The 23,059-nt window shown below is 43.5% G+C and overlaps 1 protein-coding gene across 1 annotated transcript in view; it reads left to right on the plus strand.

The window, feature by feature from the left end:
* SEMA5A (semaphorin 5A) overlaps positions 1–23,059 on the plus strand; it is a 549,553-nt gene that overhangs the window by 513,917 nt on the left and 12,577 nt on the right. The window contains exons 17-20 of the mRNA XM_069556145.1: positions 11,741–11,966; positions 15,091–15,309; positions 19,107–19,277; positions 21,349–21,504. Of these exons, the coding sequence (XP_069412246.1) occupies positions 11,741–11,966; positions 15,091–15,309; positions 19,107–19,277; positions 21,349–21,504 (772 nt within the window). The remainder of the gene's footprint in view (positions 1–11,740; positions 11,967–15,090; positions 15,310–19,106; positions 19,278–21,348; positions 21,505–23,059) is intronic.

Consider the following 23,059-nt stretch of genomic DNA (forward strand, 5'->3'; position numbering starts at 1 on the left):
CCATGGACTACAGCCTACCAGGCTCCTCCATCCATGGGATTTTCCATGCGAGAGTACTGGGGTGGGGTGTCATTGCCTATCTTTAGTTTTCTAAGGGACCTCCATACTCTTTTCCATAGTGGTTCCATCGGTGGATTTTATACTTAAAAATATTCACTCTTTTTGTTCCAATATTGCTTTTACATTTTAAAGAAAATTTCTATGTTATATCAGGGGGCCATTAATGACTAATAATAGTGATGGAAATAAATCGTGAATATTCTTTAAAATCTCTAAATCATCCTCCTCTCTTCAGACTAGCTGTTGGTCACGTTGATGTTGTTCAGTCACTCAGCCGTGTCTGATATCAGATCTTTTCCGTTCTGTGAACCAGATTCAATTGTGTATCGTTGTTTAGTTGGTAAGTCATGTTCCACTCTTTTGCAACACTGTGGACTGTAGCCCTCCCAGCTCCTTTGTCCATGGGATTTCCCAGGCAAGAATCCTGGCGTGGTTACCATTTCCTTCTCCAGGGGATCTCCCAACCCAGGGATTGAACCTGGGTCTCCTGCCTCTCCTGCATTGGCAGGTGGATACCATTGAGCCACCTGGGAAACCCTCAAGTGTATGCGCTGAATATTTATTTTGGGTCAGCAGACTAAATCAAAAGCAAGATGGTGGCTTTCCAAAATGTGTTTGTTAAGTGCTTTGAGGTCATCTTGCATGACCTCTCACTCAACATTGTTTGGATGTCTTCTGCTATAGGCTGAGTGCTTCTGCCCTGCCTCTGCCCTCCCCGACCCCCAATCCATGTGTTGAAGACCTAATGCTGAAGATGATGGTATTAGGAGATGGAGCCTTCAGGACATGATTAGACTATAAGAGTGGAGCCCCCATGAGTGGGATTCATGTCCTTATGAAAGAGGCCCCGGTGAGTTAGCTGCCCCCTTTCACCACGTGAGTATACACAGGGATATCTGTAACTCAGAAGAGGACCCTCACCTGGCCATGCAGGCAGGCACCCCGGTCTTGGACTTTCAGCTTCCAGAATGGTGGGAAATAAATGGTTTACAAACCACCCAGTCTGTGGTATTTTGTTATAGTACCCTGAATGGACCGAGACATGTTCTAGGATTTGCAGAGAATTGTCTTATCAGAAGATTATTGTAGCATTGTTAGAAGGTGGGCATCCCAGTTGGCACTAGTGGTAAAGAAACTGCTTGCCAATGCAGGAGACTCAGGAGACATGGGTTCAAATCCTAAATCCCTGAATCAGGAAGATCCCCTGGAGAAGGAAGGGGCAGCCCACACCAGTATTCTTAATGTGGAAAATTCCATGGACAGAGGAGCCTGGCAGTCTACAGTCCATGAGGCTGCAAAGAGGCAGACATGACTGAGCGCAAAGACACACGGAAGTTAGAAGGTGGCCTTTGGGCTGAGTTCTCCTTCTACCAAGCCATCTTGCAACACACAAACTTCTCCAGACCCCAAGGAAGATAATAACTCCTTCGTGTTCAAAGATCCCATCAGCATGGAAATGCACTGCAGCTGAGGAAACTGATTGTGAGAGAAACAAGATTATAAAAGAATGCAGTTCATTCATGTGTACATAGTGGCTATGACAAGCAGTTGCTACACTGGCTGATTGTATGATAGAAAATACCGTTTTTCAGGCATAAGTGATGACAGGTAAAATTGGGCTTGATGATGCACATTTTGCATTTATGAAACATTAATCTACAAGTTCTTAGTAGTTTACATCCAGATGCAAATATTCCAACATGAATACCATAAAATCACTCTAGTTTGTATGCAGCTATGTGTATGTGTAAGCAACTGTCTTGAATATCGTTTCTAAATCAGCAAACTAACGATCATTTTTTAAAAGATATTTTTCTGTGACCATGTGTTTTAATATTTTCATTGGGTATGATTGTTATACAGTATACTTCAGATGCTTAACATTTAATAAATTAACAAATATGTACATCCATGCAGCCATCAATATAAGAGGATAAACGTGTTCATCAGCTCCAGAGGTTCCTTGTTTCCTTTTGTAACCCTCGCTCATACATATCCCTGCCCTCTCTAATCCCAGATAGCCACTCAGCTTTTTGATTCTACATTAGTTCCATGTTTCATGAGTTTATGTGAACAGCATTATACTTTGTCACTCATATTTTGGGAGCTTCTTTCACTCAACACAGCTCTTTTCAGATTCTTCAGTGTTGAACATAACAGTTCATTTTTTTCATTATCAAGTAGTCTCATTTGAATATAAGATGATTTGCTTAGATATCTACCTGCCAACAGATATATGCATTGTGTCCATTTTTTTTTTTTTTGGCTAATGCAAATGAAGCTGTTGTGAACATTCATGTCCAAATCTTTGTGTGGACATGTCCTTTCTTTTCTCTTGGGTAAATATCTAGCAGGGAAAAGTCTAGGTCACTGCAGTATCAGTTCAGTTCAGTTCAGTCGCTCAGTCATGTCCGACTCTTTGCAACCCCATGAATCGCAGCACACTAGGCCTCCCTGTCCATCACCAACTCCCGGAATTCACTCAGACTCACGTCCATCGAGTTGGTGATGCCATCCAGCCCTCTCATCCTCCATCGTCCTCTTCTCCTCCTGCCCCCAATCCCTCCCAGCATCAGAGTCTTTTCCAATGAGTCAACTCTACGTATGAGGTGGCCAAAGTACTGGAGTTTCAGCTTTAACATCAGTCCTTCCAAAGAAATCCCAGGGCTGATCTTCAGAATGGACTGGTTGGATCTCCTTGCAATCCAAGGGACTCTCAAGAGTCTTTTCCAACACCACAGTTCAAAAGCATCAATTCGTCGGCGCTCAGCCTTCTTCACAGTCCAAATCTCACATCCATACATGACCACTGGAAAAACCATATGTTTACATTTTTAGCCAAGTGTCAAAAAGCTCTCAAATCAATTGTCATTTTGCATTCCTACCAGCAGGGTATAAGGGAGAGAGCCTTCCTGTTGCTCTGCAGTCTCTCCAGAGTTTGATATCATCAGGTTCAGGGTTCCTCCTGTTTGTCACATGTTAACTCTTCTAAAGGGTGTGTGGTGGTTTCTTGTGGGTTTAATTTGCTTTTTTGTCTCTAAACAGTGATGTTGAGTATCCTTATACATGCTTTTTGCCCTCTGTGATTCAGGTGAACTGCAAAGGGACTAAGGCATGCATATCCATGTGTCCATTCTCCCCCACGTTTTTTCTTGTTGTTGTTGATGTTGAGTTTTAATTTTTTAAATTTACATTGAGTATGAGCCTTCTTATCAGGTATCTGATTTGAAGATACTTTGATACTTTCTCCAGTGTGTAACTAGTCTTTCATTCTCTTAATAATGAGTGTCTTTCAAGAGCTGAGGTTTCTGATTTGATTAAGAAAACTTACTTTTACTTCTTTTTGGAGTGATGCTTTTGGCATTGTATCTAGGAAGTCTTTGCTTTATCTAAGGTCCTGAAAATATTCTCCTAAGGTTTTCTTCTAGAAGTTTTATGGTTTTAGATATTGGTCTACTATTCATCTGAGTTTATTATCACAGGTAGTGCTAGATATTAATCAAAGTTCATATTTTTGCATATGGATATCACATTGTTCCAGCACCATTTGTTGGAAAGACAACTTTCTCCACTAAATTGTCTTTGTACCTTTTCAAAGAATCAGTAGATCCTATGTATGTGGGTTTATTTCTCAGCTTTTCATTTTGTTCCTTTGCTCAATCTTTCAATCCTAATGACACAGCATTTTCATTATTGCAGCTTTATAATGAATCCTGAAGTCAGATTGTGTAAGTCCTCCAATGATGTCCTTTTTTTTTCAGAATGTATTTGCTGTCCTAGAAACTCTGTATTTCTATATGAATTTTAGAATTAACTTGTCAAATTTATATTTTTAAAAGACTTCTGAAATAGTGACTAAGACTGCTTTGATTCTATAGATCATTTAGAAGATTTCAGTTTCTTTTAAGTGTATGAGTCACGCACATATTTTGAGACTTATTTTTAAGTATTTCATATCTTTGATAGTACATGAAGTGAAGTGAAGTCGCTCAGTCGTTTCTGACTCTTTGCCACCCTGTGGACTGTAGCCCACCAGGCTCCTCCGTCCATGGGATTCACCAGGCAAGAATACTGGAGTGGGTTGCCATTTCCTTCCCCAGGGGATCTTCCCAACCCAGGGATCGAACCCAGGTCTCCCTCATTGCAGGCAGACGCTTTAACCTCTGAGCCACCAGGGAAGCACATAGGAACAAAATTATTATTTATATTTATCTTATATTCTTCAGCTTTAAAAAAAGCATGCAGGCTTTAACCTTTGACTAAGCAGTTGCTTGTATGCTTTTAAATAAATTTCCTTTGTTGGATTTAGAAAATTTATTTCTATTCCCAGTTGATGGAGAGTTTCTGTAAGGAATGGAATTTTGGACCTTATTAAATGATATTTCTGTGATGTTCATATGTATTTACTTTTTAAAATTAGAGTATAATTGACTTACAATGTTGTGTTAGTTTCTGCTGTACAGCAATGTGAATTAGCTATATGTAGGCATACGTCCCCTCCCACTGGGACCTCCCTCCTGCCTCCTGTCCTACCCTGCTAGGTCAGCACAGAGCACAAAGCTGAGTTCCCTGTGCTAGACAACAGCTTCCCACAGTTAGATTTACTTTTTAGACTGTTGATGTGGTGAATTACATTGATAATGTTCATGCAAACTTACACCCCTAACATTATCCCTACCTATGAAATATTAGCCTTTGTGTATAGTTGGGAATTTTGTTTCTTAAAACCCTGTTAAGCACTTTTGTATCTCAGCTAATGGGAGATATTCACATGTAAGTTTCTTTCTTTCTAATGTCTTTTTGTACCAAATTAGAGTTGATGTTGTTTACAGTTGCCTTTATCTCTCTTCTGTATATCTTCCATGTTTCTACTTAATATATTAGTTTCTTCTAGCTCCTTGAACATATGTAATACAGTTATAATAACAGTTTCAAATATCAGCCACAGATATTAAAAAACAGAATCACAAATTCTGTCACGTATGTCATTTCTGTGCCAATTTCTGTTGACTTATGTTTTTTCTCATAATAGGTTCTGTTATTTGTGTTTTTGGTTTTTGGGGGGTTTTTTTTTGAGAAGCTTCTTTGCTTATCTGGTAATTTTAGACCAGATGTAAGATAGTGTGACCTTTTCCTTGTTCATCAGATAATACTGAATTCCCCCAAATATGCTAGAGCTCTCCTTTGGGACAAGACCAAGTTATATGCGATTAGTTTGATCTTTTTGGTTTTTGCTTATAAGCTTTGTTAGTTGAGATTGGAACAGAGTTCAGTCTGGAGTGATTTTTCTGCCTTATGGAGACAAGACCCTCCTTGATACCCTAACTGATCCTAGGAGAGTTACGGAGTTTTTCATTCTGGCTCTTAGGAGCGAGCACTGTTCCCAACCTCATGCCCGTGACAAGTACTGCTCTCGCTGATCTTTCCAGATGGGTCTTTCGCCACCTGTGTGTAGTTTCATCATACTTGTTCGTGGGTTTCTGCTATTCTGAATACTGGAGGGAGAAGCTGTGCATAACCAGAGTTTTCTTGCCTTGTAGGCCTCTCCTTTGGAGAGCTCCAGCGCCTTTGGCTTCCTCCAGTTTCCAGCTCTGTCTCCCTGAACACTAGCCTGTGCCTGGCCTGGGTTCTTCCTTCCTCCACCACCTAGAAACCTTCTTAGGGTTGTAGGCTTGGTCAGCTGTAGGACTCACTTCATGTTTCCCAAACTTGGCAGTCAGTATCCTTCTTCACTTGATGTCCAATGTCTTAAGAACTGTTGTTTTATGTATTTTAAGTTATTATTGGTGAAAGAGTTAATCCCATTTCTGTTACACCATCGTGGTTGGACACAGAAGTGATTCTGCAGCATTATAACTTTGAATACACTGTCGCCCTTTCCTTCTCTTCCTTGCTGTGACCTCTAAATTAACTTCCAAGATTCCCTGTCAATCTTGGCTCTGTTTCTACAAGCTCCTGGGGTCACAGATATGCTTCTGTGCGTGTGGTTTGGACCTTTGAAAGCACAAGTGCATTCCTTTCTTGTATCTTTTATGCAGAATGGCTTTCTGTTTCCATGTGTGACTTGCTAAGTTACTGAAAGAAAATTTGATAAATGCATGTAGAAAGCATGAGTGTTCCATGATGAGAAGATATTTATATATTCAGCTATTGATGAAATCACTTTAAGGATAATTTTCTTATTTTGTGCCAAACATGTGGTATCAATTTTTTTTTTCTTGGATTGTCACCATCTCTCTATTTTACTTTCAATCTGTGGAATATAAGATATCTTCATTTTCTCAGTGGAAAAGTTAATAACAAAATACAGCACCTCCACTTGACCATCTAATTTTTTTCCCAAATTTATACACATTCCACCAGAACGGACTTTCTTGTGAATCGATCAGTATGATTTGTCCATTCAACAAAAATAATATTGTTGGCCTTAAGATTGATAGCATAAAATAAATATGACAAAGTTCTTGCTCTTGACCAATTTTCAGTCTATTAATGGAGGCTGAATTATACATATACAATTAAATGTGAGTGAAATACATGCTTTAATTTTATGAAATAGGCCTGAGGTGCCATGGCCTGAATTAGAAAAAAAGATGATGAAGATGAGGAGGAGAGAATGAACCCAGGAGGCTCTATATATATGTAGGACTCAGCCCAGAGGTGAGGGAGTAGGAAGTGCTGCCCAGGTCTCTGGTCAAACTTTCAATGCCCGCTGGTGCTCCTGTCGACTGGGACAGAGAGGACACAGACTACACACTGGAAGAGCTGCTGAAAATTGCTGTAGTGATTGTGCGTCTTTTTCATTTGTTCTTTTTGTCTTTATTTTTATTTTTTCCAGCTTTATTGAGGTTTAACTGACACATAACATTATGTAAGGTGCATGTGTATATGTTTAAAGTGTACAGTGTGTTGATTTGATGCATTTATAAATTGCAAAATGGTCACCAGCATAGCATTAGTGAGTTTGCACCTCCGTCCTGTCACGTAATCGCTATTTCTTTGCTACAGTGAGAACACTGAAAATCTGCTCTGTTAGCATGATTCAAGTGCATGATACGGTATTACTAGCTATAATCATCAAGCTGTACACTAGATCCCCAAACGTGTTAGTCTTATAAGTGGACGTGTGTACCATTTGACCAATATTTCCCCGTTTCCCCCAACCAGGAAGTTCCTTGGTAACTTCCACACTACTTTGTGTCTCTCAGCTTGTCATTTTTAGATTCCACATATAAGTGAGATCATACAGAATGTCTTTCTCTACCTCTCTTATTTCACTTAGCATAATGCCCTCAAGGTCCAATCAAGTTATTCAAATGGGAGGATTTCCTTCTTTCTTGCTGCTGAATAATATTTGTGTGTGTGTGTGTGTGTGTGTGTGTGTGTGTGTGTGTGTGGACGTCTTTATCCCTTAACTTGTTATTAGACACTTAGGTTTCCGTATCTTGGCCAATGTGAATAAGGCTGCAATGGACATGGGAATGTAGATATCTCTATGAGATCCTGACTTTAATTCCTGTGGATATATAGCAGCAGTGAGATTGATTTACTCCCAATTATTATCTTAGCTTTTCCACGAGACTATTAAGAATCCTATGTGGCAAGTAATAACAATTAGTTCCCTGAAATCACTTTTAAAACCATTCTTTCTTTAACATTTAATGTAATGCTGTTCCAGGTCCATTCAAATTTGGACTTGCTTGGATTGTCACGGTCTCTCCATTTTACTTATAGCATCAATTCCTCAGAAAATTGGAGCTCACAGGCACAGTGAAGCCATACAACGGCTCACCATTGAATTGAGTCACTTTATAATGCTGGTTATTAATATAAAACAGGTCAGTCATACCATTTCTCAGGATTTAATGAATTTGATATTTTAAATCAATGCATCATCATCAAATCTTAAAAAGCAGTTGAAAGGAGAGGTCCTGACACTCCTGTTGGATTTTGAGCAGTGATGAGTTAATGGGACACAAGGAGACAGAGTTTGTTATCAGAGGTTTAGGTCTAATGGCTCTGAACTGATCTTCTTCACTCTTGAGTTCTGCCCACCTCTGGGATGATTTCATCCCCACTCCCTTCTGAGCCTGTTAGCAGTACACGGAGGCAAACTCAGGTTTTAAAATAAGTTCGCTACTCATCTGTTTCAAAACCAAAGTTTGTCTCCATAGAAGAGGTGAAATTTCTAGTGCAATGAAACTCAGAATTACTGGACTTTCTATGTTTTTTTCTTGAGACACGGGATCTTAGGTTTGAGGGTGATGCCAAATGTGTTAGTGCTAAGAGCAGGGGTCCATAAGCAGCATGTGCTTTAAGTCCATTTTGGCAAGGAGCCCGTGGGCACTTGCCCAGCCAGGCTGGCACAGAGTGAGGAAGGGAATGCACATGGAATTTCAGTCTGGGGCTGGCAGTGTCCCACACCGTGGGCCTGGATGGTCGGAGACAAGGTTGAAGGTATTCCTATCCTGTGGTCTCCATTTCAAGTGAAAAAAGCACACACGTGTTCTGTGTAGTACTTCACACGATTAGGTTTATGGCACCCATTAGAGCTTTCTTGTTTTCAGCTAAAAAGCAGCATCCGAAAGATGCCATAATAAAAGATGCTATAACAAAGGAAATGAAGTCACCTCTCTTCCAGTGTGTGTTGCTGTGGAGACGGGGGCCATCCAAATGGGATGGGGAAGAGGTGCAGTAGATATTATAGGAAAGCAGTGATTACATATTTTCTGTTAAAAGCCTGTGAAGTCACAAAATGAAGAACCTTTGATTATGATTCCTTTTAAAAAATTTTAAAAGATGGACTCTGAGTAGAGAAAGCTAATTAAATAATTAGAATTGTGACAAAATAAACATTGAAATAGGCTTCCGGTTAAAGCTTCTGGTGTGGACGCACGTGGCTGCTTTCTCTCCTACCAGAATTCATTTATACAGTATTACCAAGACTTTATTTTCAAAGCATATGCCAGGCAACACAGTTCTTACAGTGTCCAAATATCTGATGAGGAGGGGGTACGAATGCATGACAAGTTCATAGAGACTAGAAAACCATCCCCGCAAAGCAGGAGAGCCCTTGACTCGGGCCGGGAAGGAACTGGCCACAAGACAGAAATTAATCAGTTTTCCGCAGCAGTCACCTATGGATAGTGTTCATCTAGCAATGAGTGCAAACACTGGATTTTGAGCTAACCAAAAGCGCAGCATGACTGCATTAAGATGACAGGAGGTGAGAAAGCTGCATCAATGTTGAAGACACGGAATGAGAAAGAAAGGAAGTGAAGTCGCTCAGTCATGTCTGACTCTTTGAGACGCCATGGACTATAGCCTACCAGGCTCCTCCATCCAGGCAATTTTCCAGGCAAGAGTACTGGAGTGGGTTGCCATTTCCTTCTCCAATGCAGAGTGAGGGTAAGGAATAAAAACTGAAATCCTTTTCCCATGGTACACAGTTAATAGATGATGCTTGTTACTGGAAAATTCTTGTTGTTAGGTCTAAGGAATAAATATCTAGATATTCAACTGAAAGAAATGGGGGAAGGACAGAATTTTTGTAGTTCTTTGTCCGCTAAGTTGTATCCAACTTTTTGTGACCATATGGACTGCAGCACTCCAGCCTTCCCTGTCCTTTACTATATCCCGGAGTTTGCTCAAACCCATGTCCATTGAGTCAGTGATGCCATCCAACCATTCATCCTCTGCTGTCCCCTTCTCCTCCCGCCTTCAATCTTTCCCAGCATCGGGGTATTTTCCAGTGAGTCAGCTCTTCACAAAGTATTGGAAATTCAGCTTCAGCATCAGTCCTTCCAGTGAATATTCAGGACTGATATCCTTTAGGATGGACTGGTTGTATCTCCTTGCAGTCCAAGGCACTCTCGAGAGTCTTCTCCAACACCGTAGTTCAAAAGCATCAATTCTTTGGCACTCAGCTTTCTTCACAGTTCAACTCTCACATCCATACATGACCACTGGAGAAACCATAGCCTTGACTAGATGGACCTTTGTTGGCAGAGTAATGTCTCTGTTTTTTAATATGCTGTCCAGGTTGGTCATAGCTTTTCTTCCAAGGAGCAAACACTCTTTAATTTCATGGCTGCAGTCACCGTCTGTGATGATTTTGGAGCCTAAAAAAATTAAATCTGTCACTGTTTCTATCATTTCCCCATCTATTTGCTATGACATGATGGGACTGGATGCCATGTTTATTATGAAAAATTTACTGTTTCTAATAATAAATGTTAGAAAGCTACTTAACTCCCATTTGATATGTATATTTAACATTAATAAAATTGTTTTAAAAGTATGGCCATCATTGGATGTGTTGCAGATTGTAGGTTTTCTCTCTAATGAAACATCCTCTGCTGTCAAAAGGAGGACTTGGGATCTAGTTCTGTGTTCAAACTCTGCACCCCTTAGGTTTGGTCTTGTTTCTGGAGACATAGTGCTTAAAATTCTTGTCAAATAATTAGACCTAGGTGTGTGGTCCTATCGGAGAAGGCAATGGCAACCCGCTCCAGTACTCTTGCCTGGAAAATCCCATGGATGGAGGAGCCTGGTAGGCTGCAGTCCATGGGGTCGCGAAGTCGGACACGATTGAGCGACTTCACTTTCACTTTTCACTTTCCTGCATTGGAGAAGGAAATGGCAACCCACTCCACTGTTCTTGCCTGGAGAATCCCAGGGACGGGGGAGCCTGATGGGCTGCCGTCTCTGGGGTAGCACAGAGTTGGACACGACTGACGTGACTTGGGAGCAGCAGCAGCAGCAGCAGTATAGTCCTAAACTGCACCACCCACAACTGCATGGCCCCCTTGCCTGGGTCCTCCCACTTTTGCTTGTTGGGGAGGCACCTGGCTTGAGGAAAGGGAGCTAAGACTGAGAAAAACCACTAAATTGTCTTGTGGAAATTTCTTATAGACTAAAAGTTATCATGCATTGTGTTATCAGCTGGATAGCTACCTTTCTAACACTTTGAATGTGTGATCCAGAGCTTAAGCTAGGCATAAATCTCAAATCAAACACATTATCATCCTAAAAACAAATATTGGTTCCATCATTTTAATTAACTATAATCTTAAGAAACAAAAACAGCTAAACCTATCAGAATAAACAGCATTTTCAGCCGTTATTAAGTGAAAGGAAGATGATTTGGGGGATCACCATTTTTGTTCCTCTGCTAAGTCGCTTCAGTCGTGTCTGACCCTGTGTGACTCCATGGACTGTAGTCCGCCAGACCTCTCTGTCCATGGCATTCTCTAGGCAAGAATACTGGAGTGGGTTGCTGTTTCCTTCTCCAGGGGATCTTCCCAACCTAGGGACTGAACCCACACCTCTTATGTCTCCTGCATTGGCAGACAAGTTCTTTATTATGAACACTGCCTGGGAAGCCCTTTCACCATCTTTATTCACTTTCAGTAAATGTAATTATAGGTACCATTTTTATTCATATGCAATCACATTTATTGTCTCATTCTCACTGTTGATGGAGAAACTGTGCCGATTCCTTTGCAGTTAACTCTTGAATGCTGAATTTGACCAAAAAATTGTGCTTTTAACTTTGTAGAGTGGCTGGTGGGTCTCAGGACCTGAAGTTTGAAAGAATCCTGTCTTTCACCTAAGGAAGGAAGCACTAGGCTCTGTTTCTGCAGTATGATAAGCACATGTCATGCGTTTTCTCTCCCAGGAGTACCAGCCTTGTAACACCAACCCATGCCCTGAGCTGAAAAAGACCACGCCCTGGACTCCCTGGACGCCTGTCAACATCTCTGACAATGGGGGTCACTACGAGCAGCGATTTCGGTACACGTGCAAAGCCCGTCTGCCTGATCCAAACTTGCTGGAAGTGGGAAGACAGAGAATTGAGATGCGGTACTGCTCTAGTGATGGAACCAGTGGCTGCTCCACTGACGGTGAGTCAGCGACTCCGTAGGGACTGACCTTCTTCCAGGGACAGGCATTCCGTCTCCTCTCCAAGTTCACAGAATAGTTGGTGGGGAGGATGGATTTTTCCTGTTCATTATGGCTTAGCCATGTTTATAACAATGATCTCTCCACATCAGAACTGAATTTATAGCAAACTGGTGGGAAAGACCCTTACTATAAATATTCAGTTACATGTTGGGGTGGTTCCCTGATTCCATCCCTCAAAATAGTACCATATTTATAATGGGTCCAGAAAAATTTATGGGAGATTTTTTTAGTATCAGAATATATACTGAGGAACCTCTGTATTCTTCCATAACCACTTTCATTCACATACAATTATATATATTTATCATTATTGATGTCAGAGACTGTACAGATCCCTTTGCAGTTGGTACTGAAATGTAACCTGCAAATAAAGCTTTTCCTTTTTTACTCCCCACATGGGACAAAGACAAAGGAAGTGCATATCTGTGTTTATGTCTATGAAAGAATCTTTCTTCTAAAAAAGGCAGTATGTGAGAATCCTTTAGTACTGTTTGAAACTGCTTTGCCCCTTAAAATTGTACAAATCCCTTCAATGTCGTATGACTTATGTAGGGAGAGCACTAAGGTAGGTGGGATGATCCACTGTCTGCCTGGCCTGCCACCTTCTGCCACTAACGCCACTGCCGCCTGCACCCACCAGGCAACTCACTAGCTCCCTCTGAGGCTCAGGTTTCTCAACTACAGAAAAGGGAGGGAGGTTGGCTATCCCAAAGAGATTCATTTCTGCTTCTTTCTTTATCTCTCCTCTAACGCTCATCTGATTTAAGAAAACCGGTGCAATCCTAAAAAGAAAATAAGATGGTTCTTGGAGCAAGATGATGAGAACAGTAGTAGTCATATCTTACACTGGACCAGCTCGGACATTTCTTACACTTTTGCATTTATGATCCTCTGTTATTCTCCCAATGTGACTGTGGTAGAGAATACACAGCCACCGAAACATCATTTTTAGGTTCAGAGTTGATTGGCCTTGACAGACCATGGGGCTATGAGTCGCCATGTCGGGCTTGCCGTGGGTGGGATAAGCTCATGGAGGTGCCATGAGTCTGCTCCTGCTTTGTCGCAGGGCTGCGCTCACAAGGACCGGCTCTGAGTGAGGGTCACCAGCTACACGTGGGTCTCAGATCTCCATTCCTCCTCCTGGAGCTGCCAGCCTGGATGCTTTGCGGCTCAACAGTTGCCCTCCAGAGCCACTCCCAGTCGTATTTCCACTGACATTAACTGTCTCCTGACCTCAAACCGTTCTGTTCCCTGTAGTTCAGCAGCTAGACAGGTTGTTCGTTGTTTCTTGGTGGGGAAGGGGGCGAGAAGTCTACTTTAGTGAAGTATTTTATTTGAATAAGTATACACTTTAAGTCAAAGGAATAAACACTAACTACCTACAAAATCAAGCAACATGATATGCATTCTGATTCATTATAAAATCCTACTTTAGTGAGAAAGTAGATGATAGAATACCAAGAAATAGGTAACTGAAGACCCACTTTAAGTATCTATGTACCATAAGAGATGGTCTAATGATCTCAAGTTAGGGTTCTGCAATAAAATATAAAATGTGCAATTTAATATGAATTTCAGATATTTTTCAAAAATTATTTTAGTATAAGTATGTTCCATGTGCTTCCTTGTGGCTCAGTGGTAAAGAGTCTGCCTGCCATGCAGAAGACCTGGGTTTGATCCCTGGGTTGGGAAGATCCCCTAGAGAAAGGAATGGCAACCCACTCCAGTATTCTTGCCTGGAGAAGACCATGGAGAGAGGAGCCTGGTGAGCTACAGTCCAAGGAATTGCAAAGAGTTGGACAGTACTGAGCAACTAACACAGACATGTTCCATGTGTCTGTTTTTAAGATAGGTATATCCCATGCACTTATGTACATATTTATACTAAAATATTATTTGTTATTTATCTGAAACTACAATTTAACTCGGCTTCCTGTATTTTATTCACTAAATCTGGTAACCCTGTCTTCAATTCAGTCACTGATTCCCTTATTTCAGAGCAGGCTGTGAACTTAATTCTTATGACATCAAAGGTGAAAAAGAGACAATGAATGACATTGTTTCTTTAACTTTATTCTCTTTTCTGAACATATATTTTTTTAATCCTTCCTTTCTCATGTATATATAAAACCAACATTAACATTCATTTTTAATGATAGTAATATAAACTAAGGAAAATTTTGATATACATTTTAAAAAGACATCTTACATTTCCTCTGAAAGTATATTGTGGGCATAGTTTGAAAAATACTTCATCCTTCTTGCTTCTTAGTGGCTTCAAGTTCTAATTACCAGCCACCCATCTTGGTATTGATACCCTGAGAATACAGAATTGGACTTGTTTGGCTCCTATCACACAAAACAAGGCTAAATTGTATGTTCTATATTGATTAACCACAAAGGACTGTCTCATCAGAGAAATAGGTTTCTCATCCATTTTCTCTGAAGAGCACCCCACATAGGTTTCTGAGCCACAAATTTTAAGTAAGCAACCAAGAAGCCTAGAACCATCCATATGTCTGCCTCCTCACACCCAGAACCTCATGCCATACTTTGAGAGTTTTTTGCTAAAACCCATGTCACCCTGCTTTCATTTGAAAAAAATGACTATTTCTTAATATTTTAAGGCAGTAGACATGTTCATCAAAATAATCACAAATTGTGCAAGGGCAATTTGTTGCAGAATTTTCAATGGAAGTGAGAAGGGTGTATTTTCTTTGAAAGCAGTTTCTCAGAACAGTAAGTGATCTATTACCAAAGAAAAAAAAGAACTCTGTTATTGTACAAGGACTTTGCCGCATTCACAAATCGAGGTCTTAGTTGCACCATTATTTAATAGCAACTGCGGAGATAGAAGACCTGAATTATAGGAGATTATCAGGCAAACTGCAATTTTATTTTTATTTCGTTTTTCACTTCTGTAGTGTAAAAATTGTTCCACGGATACTTGAGAATGTAGTTGCCAAGGCAGAACAGAGAGTGGCTGCAGAATGAGAGTTAGTTTGGACTCTGTTTACTCTAACAGCTCCTAACAAAGTCACACTTGGGCCATTTCCTTGGCAGGCATGTCCGGAGATTTCCTGCGGGCGGGGAGATACTCCGCCCACACCGTCAACGGGGCGTGGTCAGCCTGGACGTCGTGGTCGCAGTGCAGCCGAGACTGCAGCCGGGGCATCCGGAACCGGAAGCGTGTCTGCAACAACCCGGAGCCCAAGTTCGGGGGCATGCCTTGCCTGGGCCCGTCCCTAGAATACCAGGAATGCAACATCTTGCCCTGCCCAGGTGAGCAGGTCCTGAAATCTGGAAAAAACTGAAACATCAAGGTCTTGGAAGACCTTCTCATCCAGCTTCCCTGCCTTTATGTTTGAGTATAACTTGTGATAGATAGGTGGATAGAGACACAGGTGTGGATGGAGGTGTAGATACATAAATTGTGGACTTCCCAGGTGGCTCTAGTGGTAAAGAACCCACCTGCCAATGCAGGAGACATAAGAGATGCTGATTAATCCCAGGGTCAGCAAGATCCCCTGGAGGAGGTCATGGGAACCCACTCCAGTATTCTTGCCTGGAGAATCCCACGGACAGAGGAGCCTGGCGGGCTACAGTCCATGCTGATGTAATGAGTCAGACATGACTGAAGTGGCTTAGCACAGCACAGCATAGATATAGGTTAGATACATAGACGTTGCTGTGGATGTAGATGTAGGTGTAGACGTTGGTGTAGACATAGACATAGACACAGATGTAAGTATAGATATGGGTTTAGATATCTGGATATAGAGATAATCTTCCAACTGCCTTGCTATAAAGACAAATATAACCTAGACCAGATTATGTTCACCTGTTTCTGCTGCTGTAAAAGAAACCGGAACTTACCCAGATCCCCTCTGAGGGATGGTGGGCCCAGGCACCGCACCTCATGAGAGGTGGGCTGGGCTTCTTCGCCTGGAGAGGCGTGTCCTGTCCTGGACACCGGAGGCTGGCCCCTCCCAGCCTGTGATGGGCCAAGGCCCGCAGAACTGGCCTCCCTTCACACCACAGAGCCTTCACCAGAGTGACAGTCAACAGGGCTGGCCCCTGAGAGCCTGCCAAGCCCGTCCTAGGTGCCCTTAGCTCACAGGCGTCCACCTCCTCCTGAGTTCAGTCCTCTAAACGTGCAGCACCTCTTCGGCAGGCCCACCAGAGGTGCGCAGTCAGAGTCTCCTCCCTGAGTCCATGAATTCCTGCACAAGCGCAGGGTCAGTAAATGAGCTTCAAGGTCCCGCACGCAGGGTGCTGAGTACTGACACTGCTGGGAAGGCTCCTCTGCCGTCTCTGATGCTCTCACCATCTCTGCCTTCTTCCTGCCGCGGCTCTGAGTGCAGCTGTGTCACCAGAGAGCTTCCTCTGGCCTTCCCACGTCAGAGCAGCTTTCATTTAACCCCACGCTGCATGGCCATCCTGCGTGCTGGGCTCTGGTTTTGTATCCTGCCTTTGACTTTTTCAGAGTGACCACCCAAGGAGGGTGACCATCTCACTCCTGACCATGCCCTCAGCTCCCAGTGAGTCTGGCACACGCTCCAAATAGCTCCAGTGATGATTGTTGAAGGATGAGAAAATAAGCCGTTTGTTACTTGATCTTCCTTTTTTTTAATTCATTCAGTTCTTCAGCAAACATTTTGGATAACCCACTGTGCATTATTTACTGAATATAAAAAGACTCGGGCTTCCCTGCTAGCTCAGCTGGTAAAGAATCCCCCTGCAATGCAGGAGACCTGGATTTGACCCATGGGTTGGGAAGATCCCCTGGAGGAAGGATAGGCTACCCACTGCAGTCTTCTTGGGCTTCTCTGGTGGCTCAGACAGTAAAGAATCCACCTGCAATGTGGGAGACCTCAGTGCCATCCCTGGGAAGATCCCCTGGAGGAGAGCGTGGCAACCCACTCCAATATTCTTGCCTGGAAAATCCCCATGGACAGAAGAACCGGGCAGGCTACATCCCTTGGGGTTGCAAAGAGTTGGACACGACTGAGGGACTAAGCACAGCACAGCACAGAGAAAGACTCAGTGACCTGGTGCAGGTTGGAAAGGAACTTAAGAATTTAGTAAGGAGGCATCGTGTGAACAATGGCAACTCGTAGGGTCACCAGCTGTTTGGTTGATGACAAAATGCAGTGGCTTTATCAGCCGGGGACCCATTGAGCTGCAATCGGGGCAGCTGTACCGAGCAGGCTGCCCCTGGGCTGAGTCCTCAGGGCCAGATGCGAGTTGGCCATATAGACAAGCAGGGGTGGGGAATAAGGGGTTACGGTAAGTACGGTGCACAGGGTTTTTAAAGGCACAGAAGCCTGCATCTGTAGCATCTTTTTCAGTTGGTTAAAAAAACAATTTCCTGAATTCCTTAAGCAAAGAACTGGCTTGCAGCCGTACTTAGCATCTGTTAGATGGACAGATGGATGGATGATGAGCGAATTGTGGGCGGATGATGATGGATGATGAGAGGATGGTGGGCGGATAGTTGGGTGGGTGGATAAACGTGTACATTAAACTTAATATACAGTCCCCAGCTTTGTGGTGGGGACTCCCAGTCGCATTCCTGCTCCTCCCGCTACTCTGCACTTCCTAGACTCTCTCTGCCTAAATTTTCCCAGCCTCAGGAGACTCTTCCTTCCAAACTACCCAGCTTTCTTGGCTGAGCCATGCTGAGGGGCTGGGAAAGGTCATGTCTTTCCCACAGCCCCAGTGTGGAGAGTTGAAGGGCTCCTCTTTCCCCGGGGGGCCAAGAGGGAACCCGTGGGGCAACCTGATTAGATTAGCATCTGTGCTCTAAAGAGAGGCCGGGAAAGTCAGGACCCTTCGCCCACGCCACCTCCCCAGACTCCAGACGTGAGCCCTGGCTGCCGTCGGCAGAATGTGCAGACTCCTGCAGATTTTTGGGTGCTGCCCTGGCCCTTGGGTGCTAGGCTGGGGTCCATCTCAGACACATCCCATCAGCATGACCTAGTGGCTGCTTTTATTTTTGTGGATGTGCTGGTCGAACCAGCACTGTGTATACATAATCTTGTTGTATTGTGATAGCTCTTTCAAAAGCCCAGATTCCCTAGAGGGCTGTGAAAACATTCAGAGTGGCCCTCTTCACTTTCTGCTTGGGAGGGTACAAGTTCAGGGGCTAAGTGGGGCAAATGCTAATTCTCTCTCCCACCTCCTAGAAAATTCCTAACACAACATGGAGGGATTGGAAGAGCTCGGAGCTCTGCACACTGGGCTGCTCAGCCGGTTATGGGCTATTTTTGCCTCATCTAGGACTCTTCCCTGTCTATGAATTTACTCCTCCTCCGTCCTCTTGGGTCCACAAAGGGGCCCTGTATTTTATTTTAAAATGAGTTTTCTCATTATGGGCTTCCTTGTTGGCTCAGGGGTAATCCACCTGCCAGTGCAGGAGAGGTGGCTTTGATCCCTGGGTTGAGAAGATCCCCAGAGAAAGAAATGGCAACCCACTCCAGTATTCTTGCCTGGGAAATCCCATGGACAAAGGAGCCTGGCGGGCTACAGTCCATGGGGTCAGACATGACTTAGCCACTAAATAACAAGAGTCAGACATGACTTAGCGAGTAAATAACAACAGTGTTCTGTCTATAACATATATTAGGCACCTGTGGTGTGTGAAGAACACTTATTGCTTCTCTGTCTGTGAAATCCTGAAGTCCACACTTTGTTCAGTAAACTGCAAGGATCACAAAGGGAGCCTAAGACTTTGGTTCTGTCCTGTGTTGTTGGCAGCAGTGAGCAGTAGCTGGAGCTTCACCTGAACAGCTACAGAACCAGGTTCTTGGTCAGCCCCATAGACCAGATTTCGTTCTACTGACATACATGTGTTCCTTGATCACCCTTGCACTTGCATGTTACATGCTTAAAAATATTTCCTGGAAGAATTGAGAGGAACTGAGGAAGCATGGGGAGGAATGTGGAAGACCCCATATGCCCTCCTGTGATGGTCCATGGTGCGACAGACGTGTTCCCGTGGTGCAGACCCTGGGTAGCCCCACGAGCTCGGTCAGATATGGGTTTCAGAAGTGCTGTGATTTTGTGCCTCTTCCCAGTGGATGGCATGTGGTCTTGCTGGTCCTCCTGGTCCACTTGCTCAGCGACGTGTGGAGGGGGACACTACATGAGGACCCGCTCGTGCACAAACCCAGCCCCCGCCTACGGAGGTGACATCTGCCTGGGACTGCACACGGAGGAGGCACTCTGCAACACGCAGCCCTGCCCCGGTAAGCAGCCCCTCCTGTCCCCGCACAGAGGACAGGGCGATTTCGGCCTTCCCCTTGGTAAGGACTCTGCCCGCAATGCAGGAGATCCACTGGAGAAGGGATAGGCTGCTGCTGCTGCTGCTGCTGCTGCTGCTGCTGCTGCTGCTGCTGCTGCTGCTGCTGCGTCCCACTCCAGTTTTCTTGGGCTTCCCTTGTGGCTCAGCAAGAATCTGCCTGCAGTGCAGGAGACCTGGGTTAGATCCCTGGGTTGGAAAGATCCCCTGGAGAAGGGAAAGCCTACCCACTCCAGTATTCTGGCCTGGAGAATTCCATGGGCTATACAGTCCATGGGGTCGCAAAGAGTCAGACACGACTAAGCGACTTTCACTTTCACTTTTCACTTTGATGGAGGAATGGTGAAACTGACAAAGCGTGTCTCAGTAAGACTAAAAGAAGGGAGCACAGCAATGCCACAGTGTTGCCGGTGAGGTGACTTCATAACACGTTGTTCTATTAATCCAATGGAATTATTCTCACCATGCCATGGTTGCAGAACTAGCAACAGAAACTGGTGGTGACCAAGCAATTCTTATAATATTTAAGCTGGTAATGGGTACTGAGGGGCTTCCCCTCTGGCTCTGTGGTAAAGAATCCACCTGCCAGTGCAGGAGATGCGGGATCAATCCCTGGATTGGGAAGATCCCCTGGAGAAGGAAATGGCACCCACTTGAATATTCTTGCCTGGGAAATCCCATGGACAGAGGAGCCTGGCAGGCTACAGTCCATAAGGTCACAAAGAGTCATACATGACTGAGTGAGCAGGCAGGCAGGGAATGGGAACTGACATTTTGTTGCTGAGAATCAGGGTGGGAATCAGAGAGCCTTTATGGAGTGGCTTCATGGGAATCCCCTCAGGATCATAGGCGTGGGTTCTGGGCTCCAAGCCTGGGTGGCCCCAGTGCCCAGTGGATACCCTGTAGCAGCCTTCCCCATCCAAGAATAGTTCAGTTTTCTGACATATAGGGACCACTTGGAGTGAAAATGAGACACTCTCTTCTGAATCTGACTAAAACTTTGAAACACTCTAACACGTGTGTGTGTGTGTGTGTGTGTGTGTTTAACTAGCTCCGGAAGATTTTCCTTGCAGGTTTCTTGTATATTGAGAAGTGTTTAGAAACCGTATCCTCAGTCAGTCCAAAAGCAGTTACTTTACACATTTCTCAGGAAATACTGTACCCTTTACAATTGATCAAAACACAAGTTTGGTTTCCAGATTTTCCCTGAACTGCAAAGAGGGTGCTTACATTTAAAAAGGAAGAAAAAAGCAAAAGTGTGTAGAAAAAAAGGAAGAAAAATACAAAATGTGTACTAACAATATTTTTATATTATTAATATTTCAGAAATATTATTGAGAGTTCATGTTTTTAAAACTCTTCCCTTAAAATGTGTATTAATCCTCTCTTTTCACACATCTGTGTACCCGGATGAATTTAACATATCTTAGTGAATCTCCTCCTCTGGGGTAAAGTGACCTTAGCTGGCTCATCTTTTGACCTTGACCCAGACTTGTTCTTGGATCTTTGGTTCTTCAGGCACAGTAAGCATGGGAAAGAATGAATTCTACCTCAAGGACAGCCTGCCAGTGGTGTACTGACTCTGCAGGGCTGTTTTCATAACAGAAAAAAAAAATTAATATGTGTAGTAGCTTGAACCCCCTTCAGCAGCCAAGACTTTCTCATTAATGTCATTTCTCTTGCCTGGGTGCTGAGAGCTATAGAAATTTTCCAGGGAAGTATGTGAGTGTGAATGATCCTGTAGGATAGTGTCTAACACTATAACTTTAGAGCATTAAAATAATGTGTGTTTTAGAAAGTGTACTCTAAGCAGATTATTTCTAATCAAAGGTATATGACTTCTTTGATTCATACTCCTGTGTGTTTTATTTACTGGACTTGGTCATGAGATATGAGTCTATCTTATTTTTAAACTATAAATATCATATGCAAACTCAATGTCGGTAAGCTGCCAGGCTTCCAGGTTGGTGGATTTTAATGGTCTTGTTGCCGCATCTCGTCTCCTTGGGCCCCTGCAGAGAGCTGGTCTGAGTGGTCAGAGTGGTCTGAATGTGACGTGGCTGGAGTCCAGGTCCGTGTCCGCCAGTGCGTCCTTCTGTTCCCCGTGGGCAGCCAGTGTTCGGGAAACACCACGGAGAGCCGGCCCTGCGTTTTTGATTCCAACTTCATTCCAGGTAAGGGGGCAGAGATACTTATTAGTGTGAACAAAATCACTTCTAATGTTTCAAGAGGAAATGATTCATGGGTGGGAGTTTTAGCTGTTCTTTGAAGTTCTGTTTGGTAAAACAAGAGATCATTCAATCAGTTCTTATGGTTTCAAGGTGGTTATGAATTTGTGGGAGTTCCCGGGTGGTGCTAGTGGTAAAGAACCCACCTGCCAATGCAAGAGATAGAAGAGATGCAGGTTCCATCCCTGGGTCAGGAAGATCCCCTGGAGGAGGGCATGGCAGCTCACTCCACTATTCTTGCCTGGAGAATCCCATGGACAGAGGAGCCTGGCGGGCTACAGTCCACAGGGTTGCAAAGAGTAGGACACAGCTGAAGTGATGTATCATGCACACACACGTAGATATAGGTGTAGACAGATATGGAGGTAGGTGTAGATGTAGATATGGATACAGGTGTAGGCATAGATATGGATACAGGTCTAGGTGCAGATACATGCATGCATATAGAGAAGACATATAGATGTGATCGTTGGATGTAAGATACAGATGTATGTATAGGTATAGGGTGTAGACATAGATGGGACTTCCCAGGCGGTGCTAGTGGTAAAGAACCTGCCTGCCAGTGCAGGAGACATAAGAAGTGGTAAAGAACCCCCCTGCTGATGCAGGAGCCATAAGAGATGCTAATTAATCCCTGGACCCGGAAGGTCCTCTGGAGGGCATGGCATAGATACAGACAGAGATACAGGTATAGGCAGAGATGCAGGTGTTGACATAGATACAGATGTAGATAGATATATAGATATAGATACAGGTTTCCCTGGAGGAGGGCATGGCATCCCACTTCACTATTCTTGCCTGGAGAATCCTGTGGATAGAGGAGCACGGTGGGCTCCTTAGGGTCACAAAGAGACAAAACGGAAGCAACTTAGCAGGCATGCACACATGCATGGATTTGTAAGTAATGCAGTTGGAGACTTGAATGTAGGCCCTGAGTTTTAAGATTTTTTAAGCACAGTATCTTCTACAATTTATTGACTATAACACAGTCAGATAGTTTGTTCAAAAAATGAAAATAGATTGTTTTTTAAAAATATTAAATGCTTTGGGAATGCTGTGCAAAGTTGTTTGCACAGAGAAAAGAGGACCGTTCTTTTCATGTAATCTTAGGATATTTGGGAAAATGGAAACCCATCCTTGTTCTCGTCTTAGAGGAGAGGTTGGCTGGCCCTACGGCTACAGTCCTTTCCATGTGAAATCAATGTTTGGTTAATAGTGATAGCTTATCACCCATCACATGCTCACACAGGCACCACCTGTTGTTCAGTCGCTAAATTGTGTCTGATTCTTTGCGACCCCAGGGACCAGAGTACGCTGGGACCCCCTGTCCTCCACCATCTCCCAGAGTTCACCCAAGTTCATGTCCATTGCATCAATGATGCCATCTAAACAACCAACCAAAAGGCATGGGCTAGGTACTTACAAAATATTTCACATATTCCTACCGTGTGCCTTAGGACTCTGACATGGACCAAAAGCATAGAGTAACCTCTTAAAAGGT

This window comes from Ovis canadensis, chromosome 16 (assembly GCF_042477335.2).
Source record: "Ovis canadensis isolate MfBH-ARS-UI-01 breed Bighorn chromosome 16, ARS-UI_OviCan_v2, whole genome shotgun sequence".
Taxonomy (NCBI): Eukaryota; Metazoa; Chordata; class Mammalia; order Artiodactyla; family Bovidae; genus Ovis; species Ovis canadensis.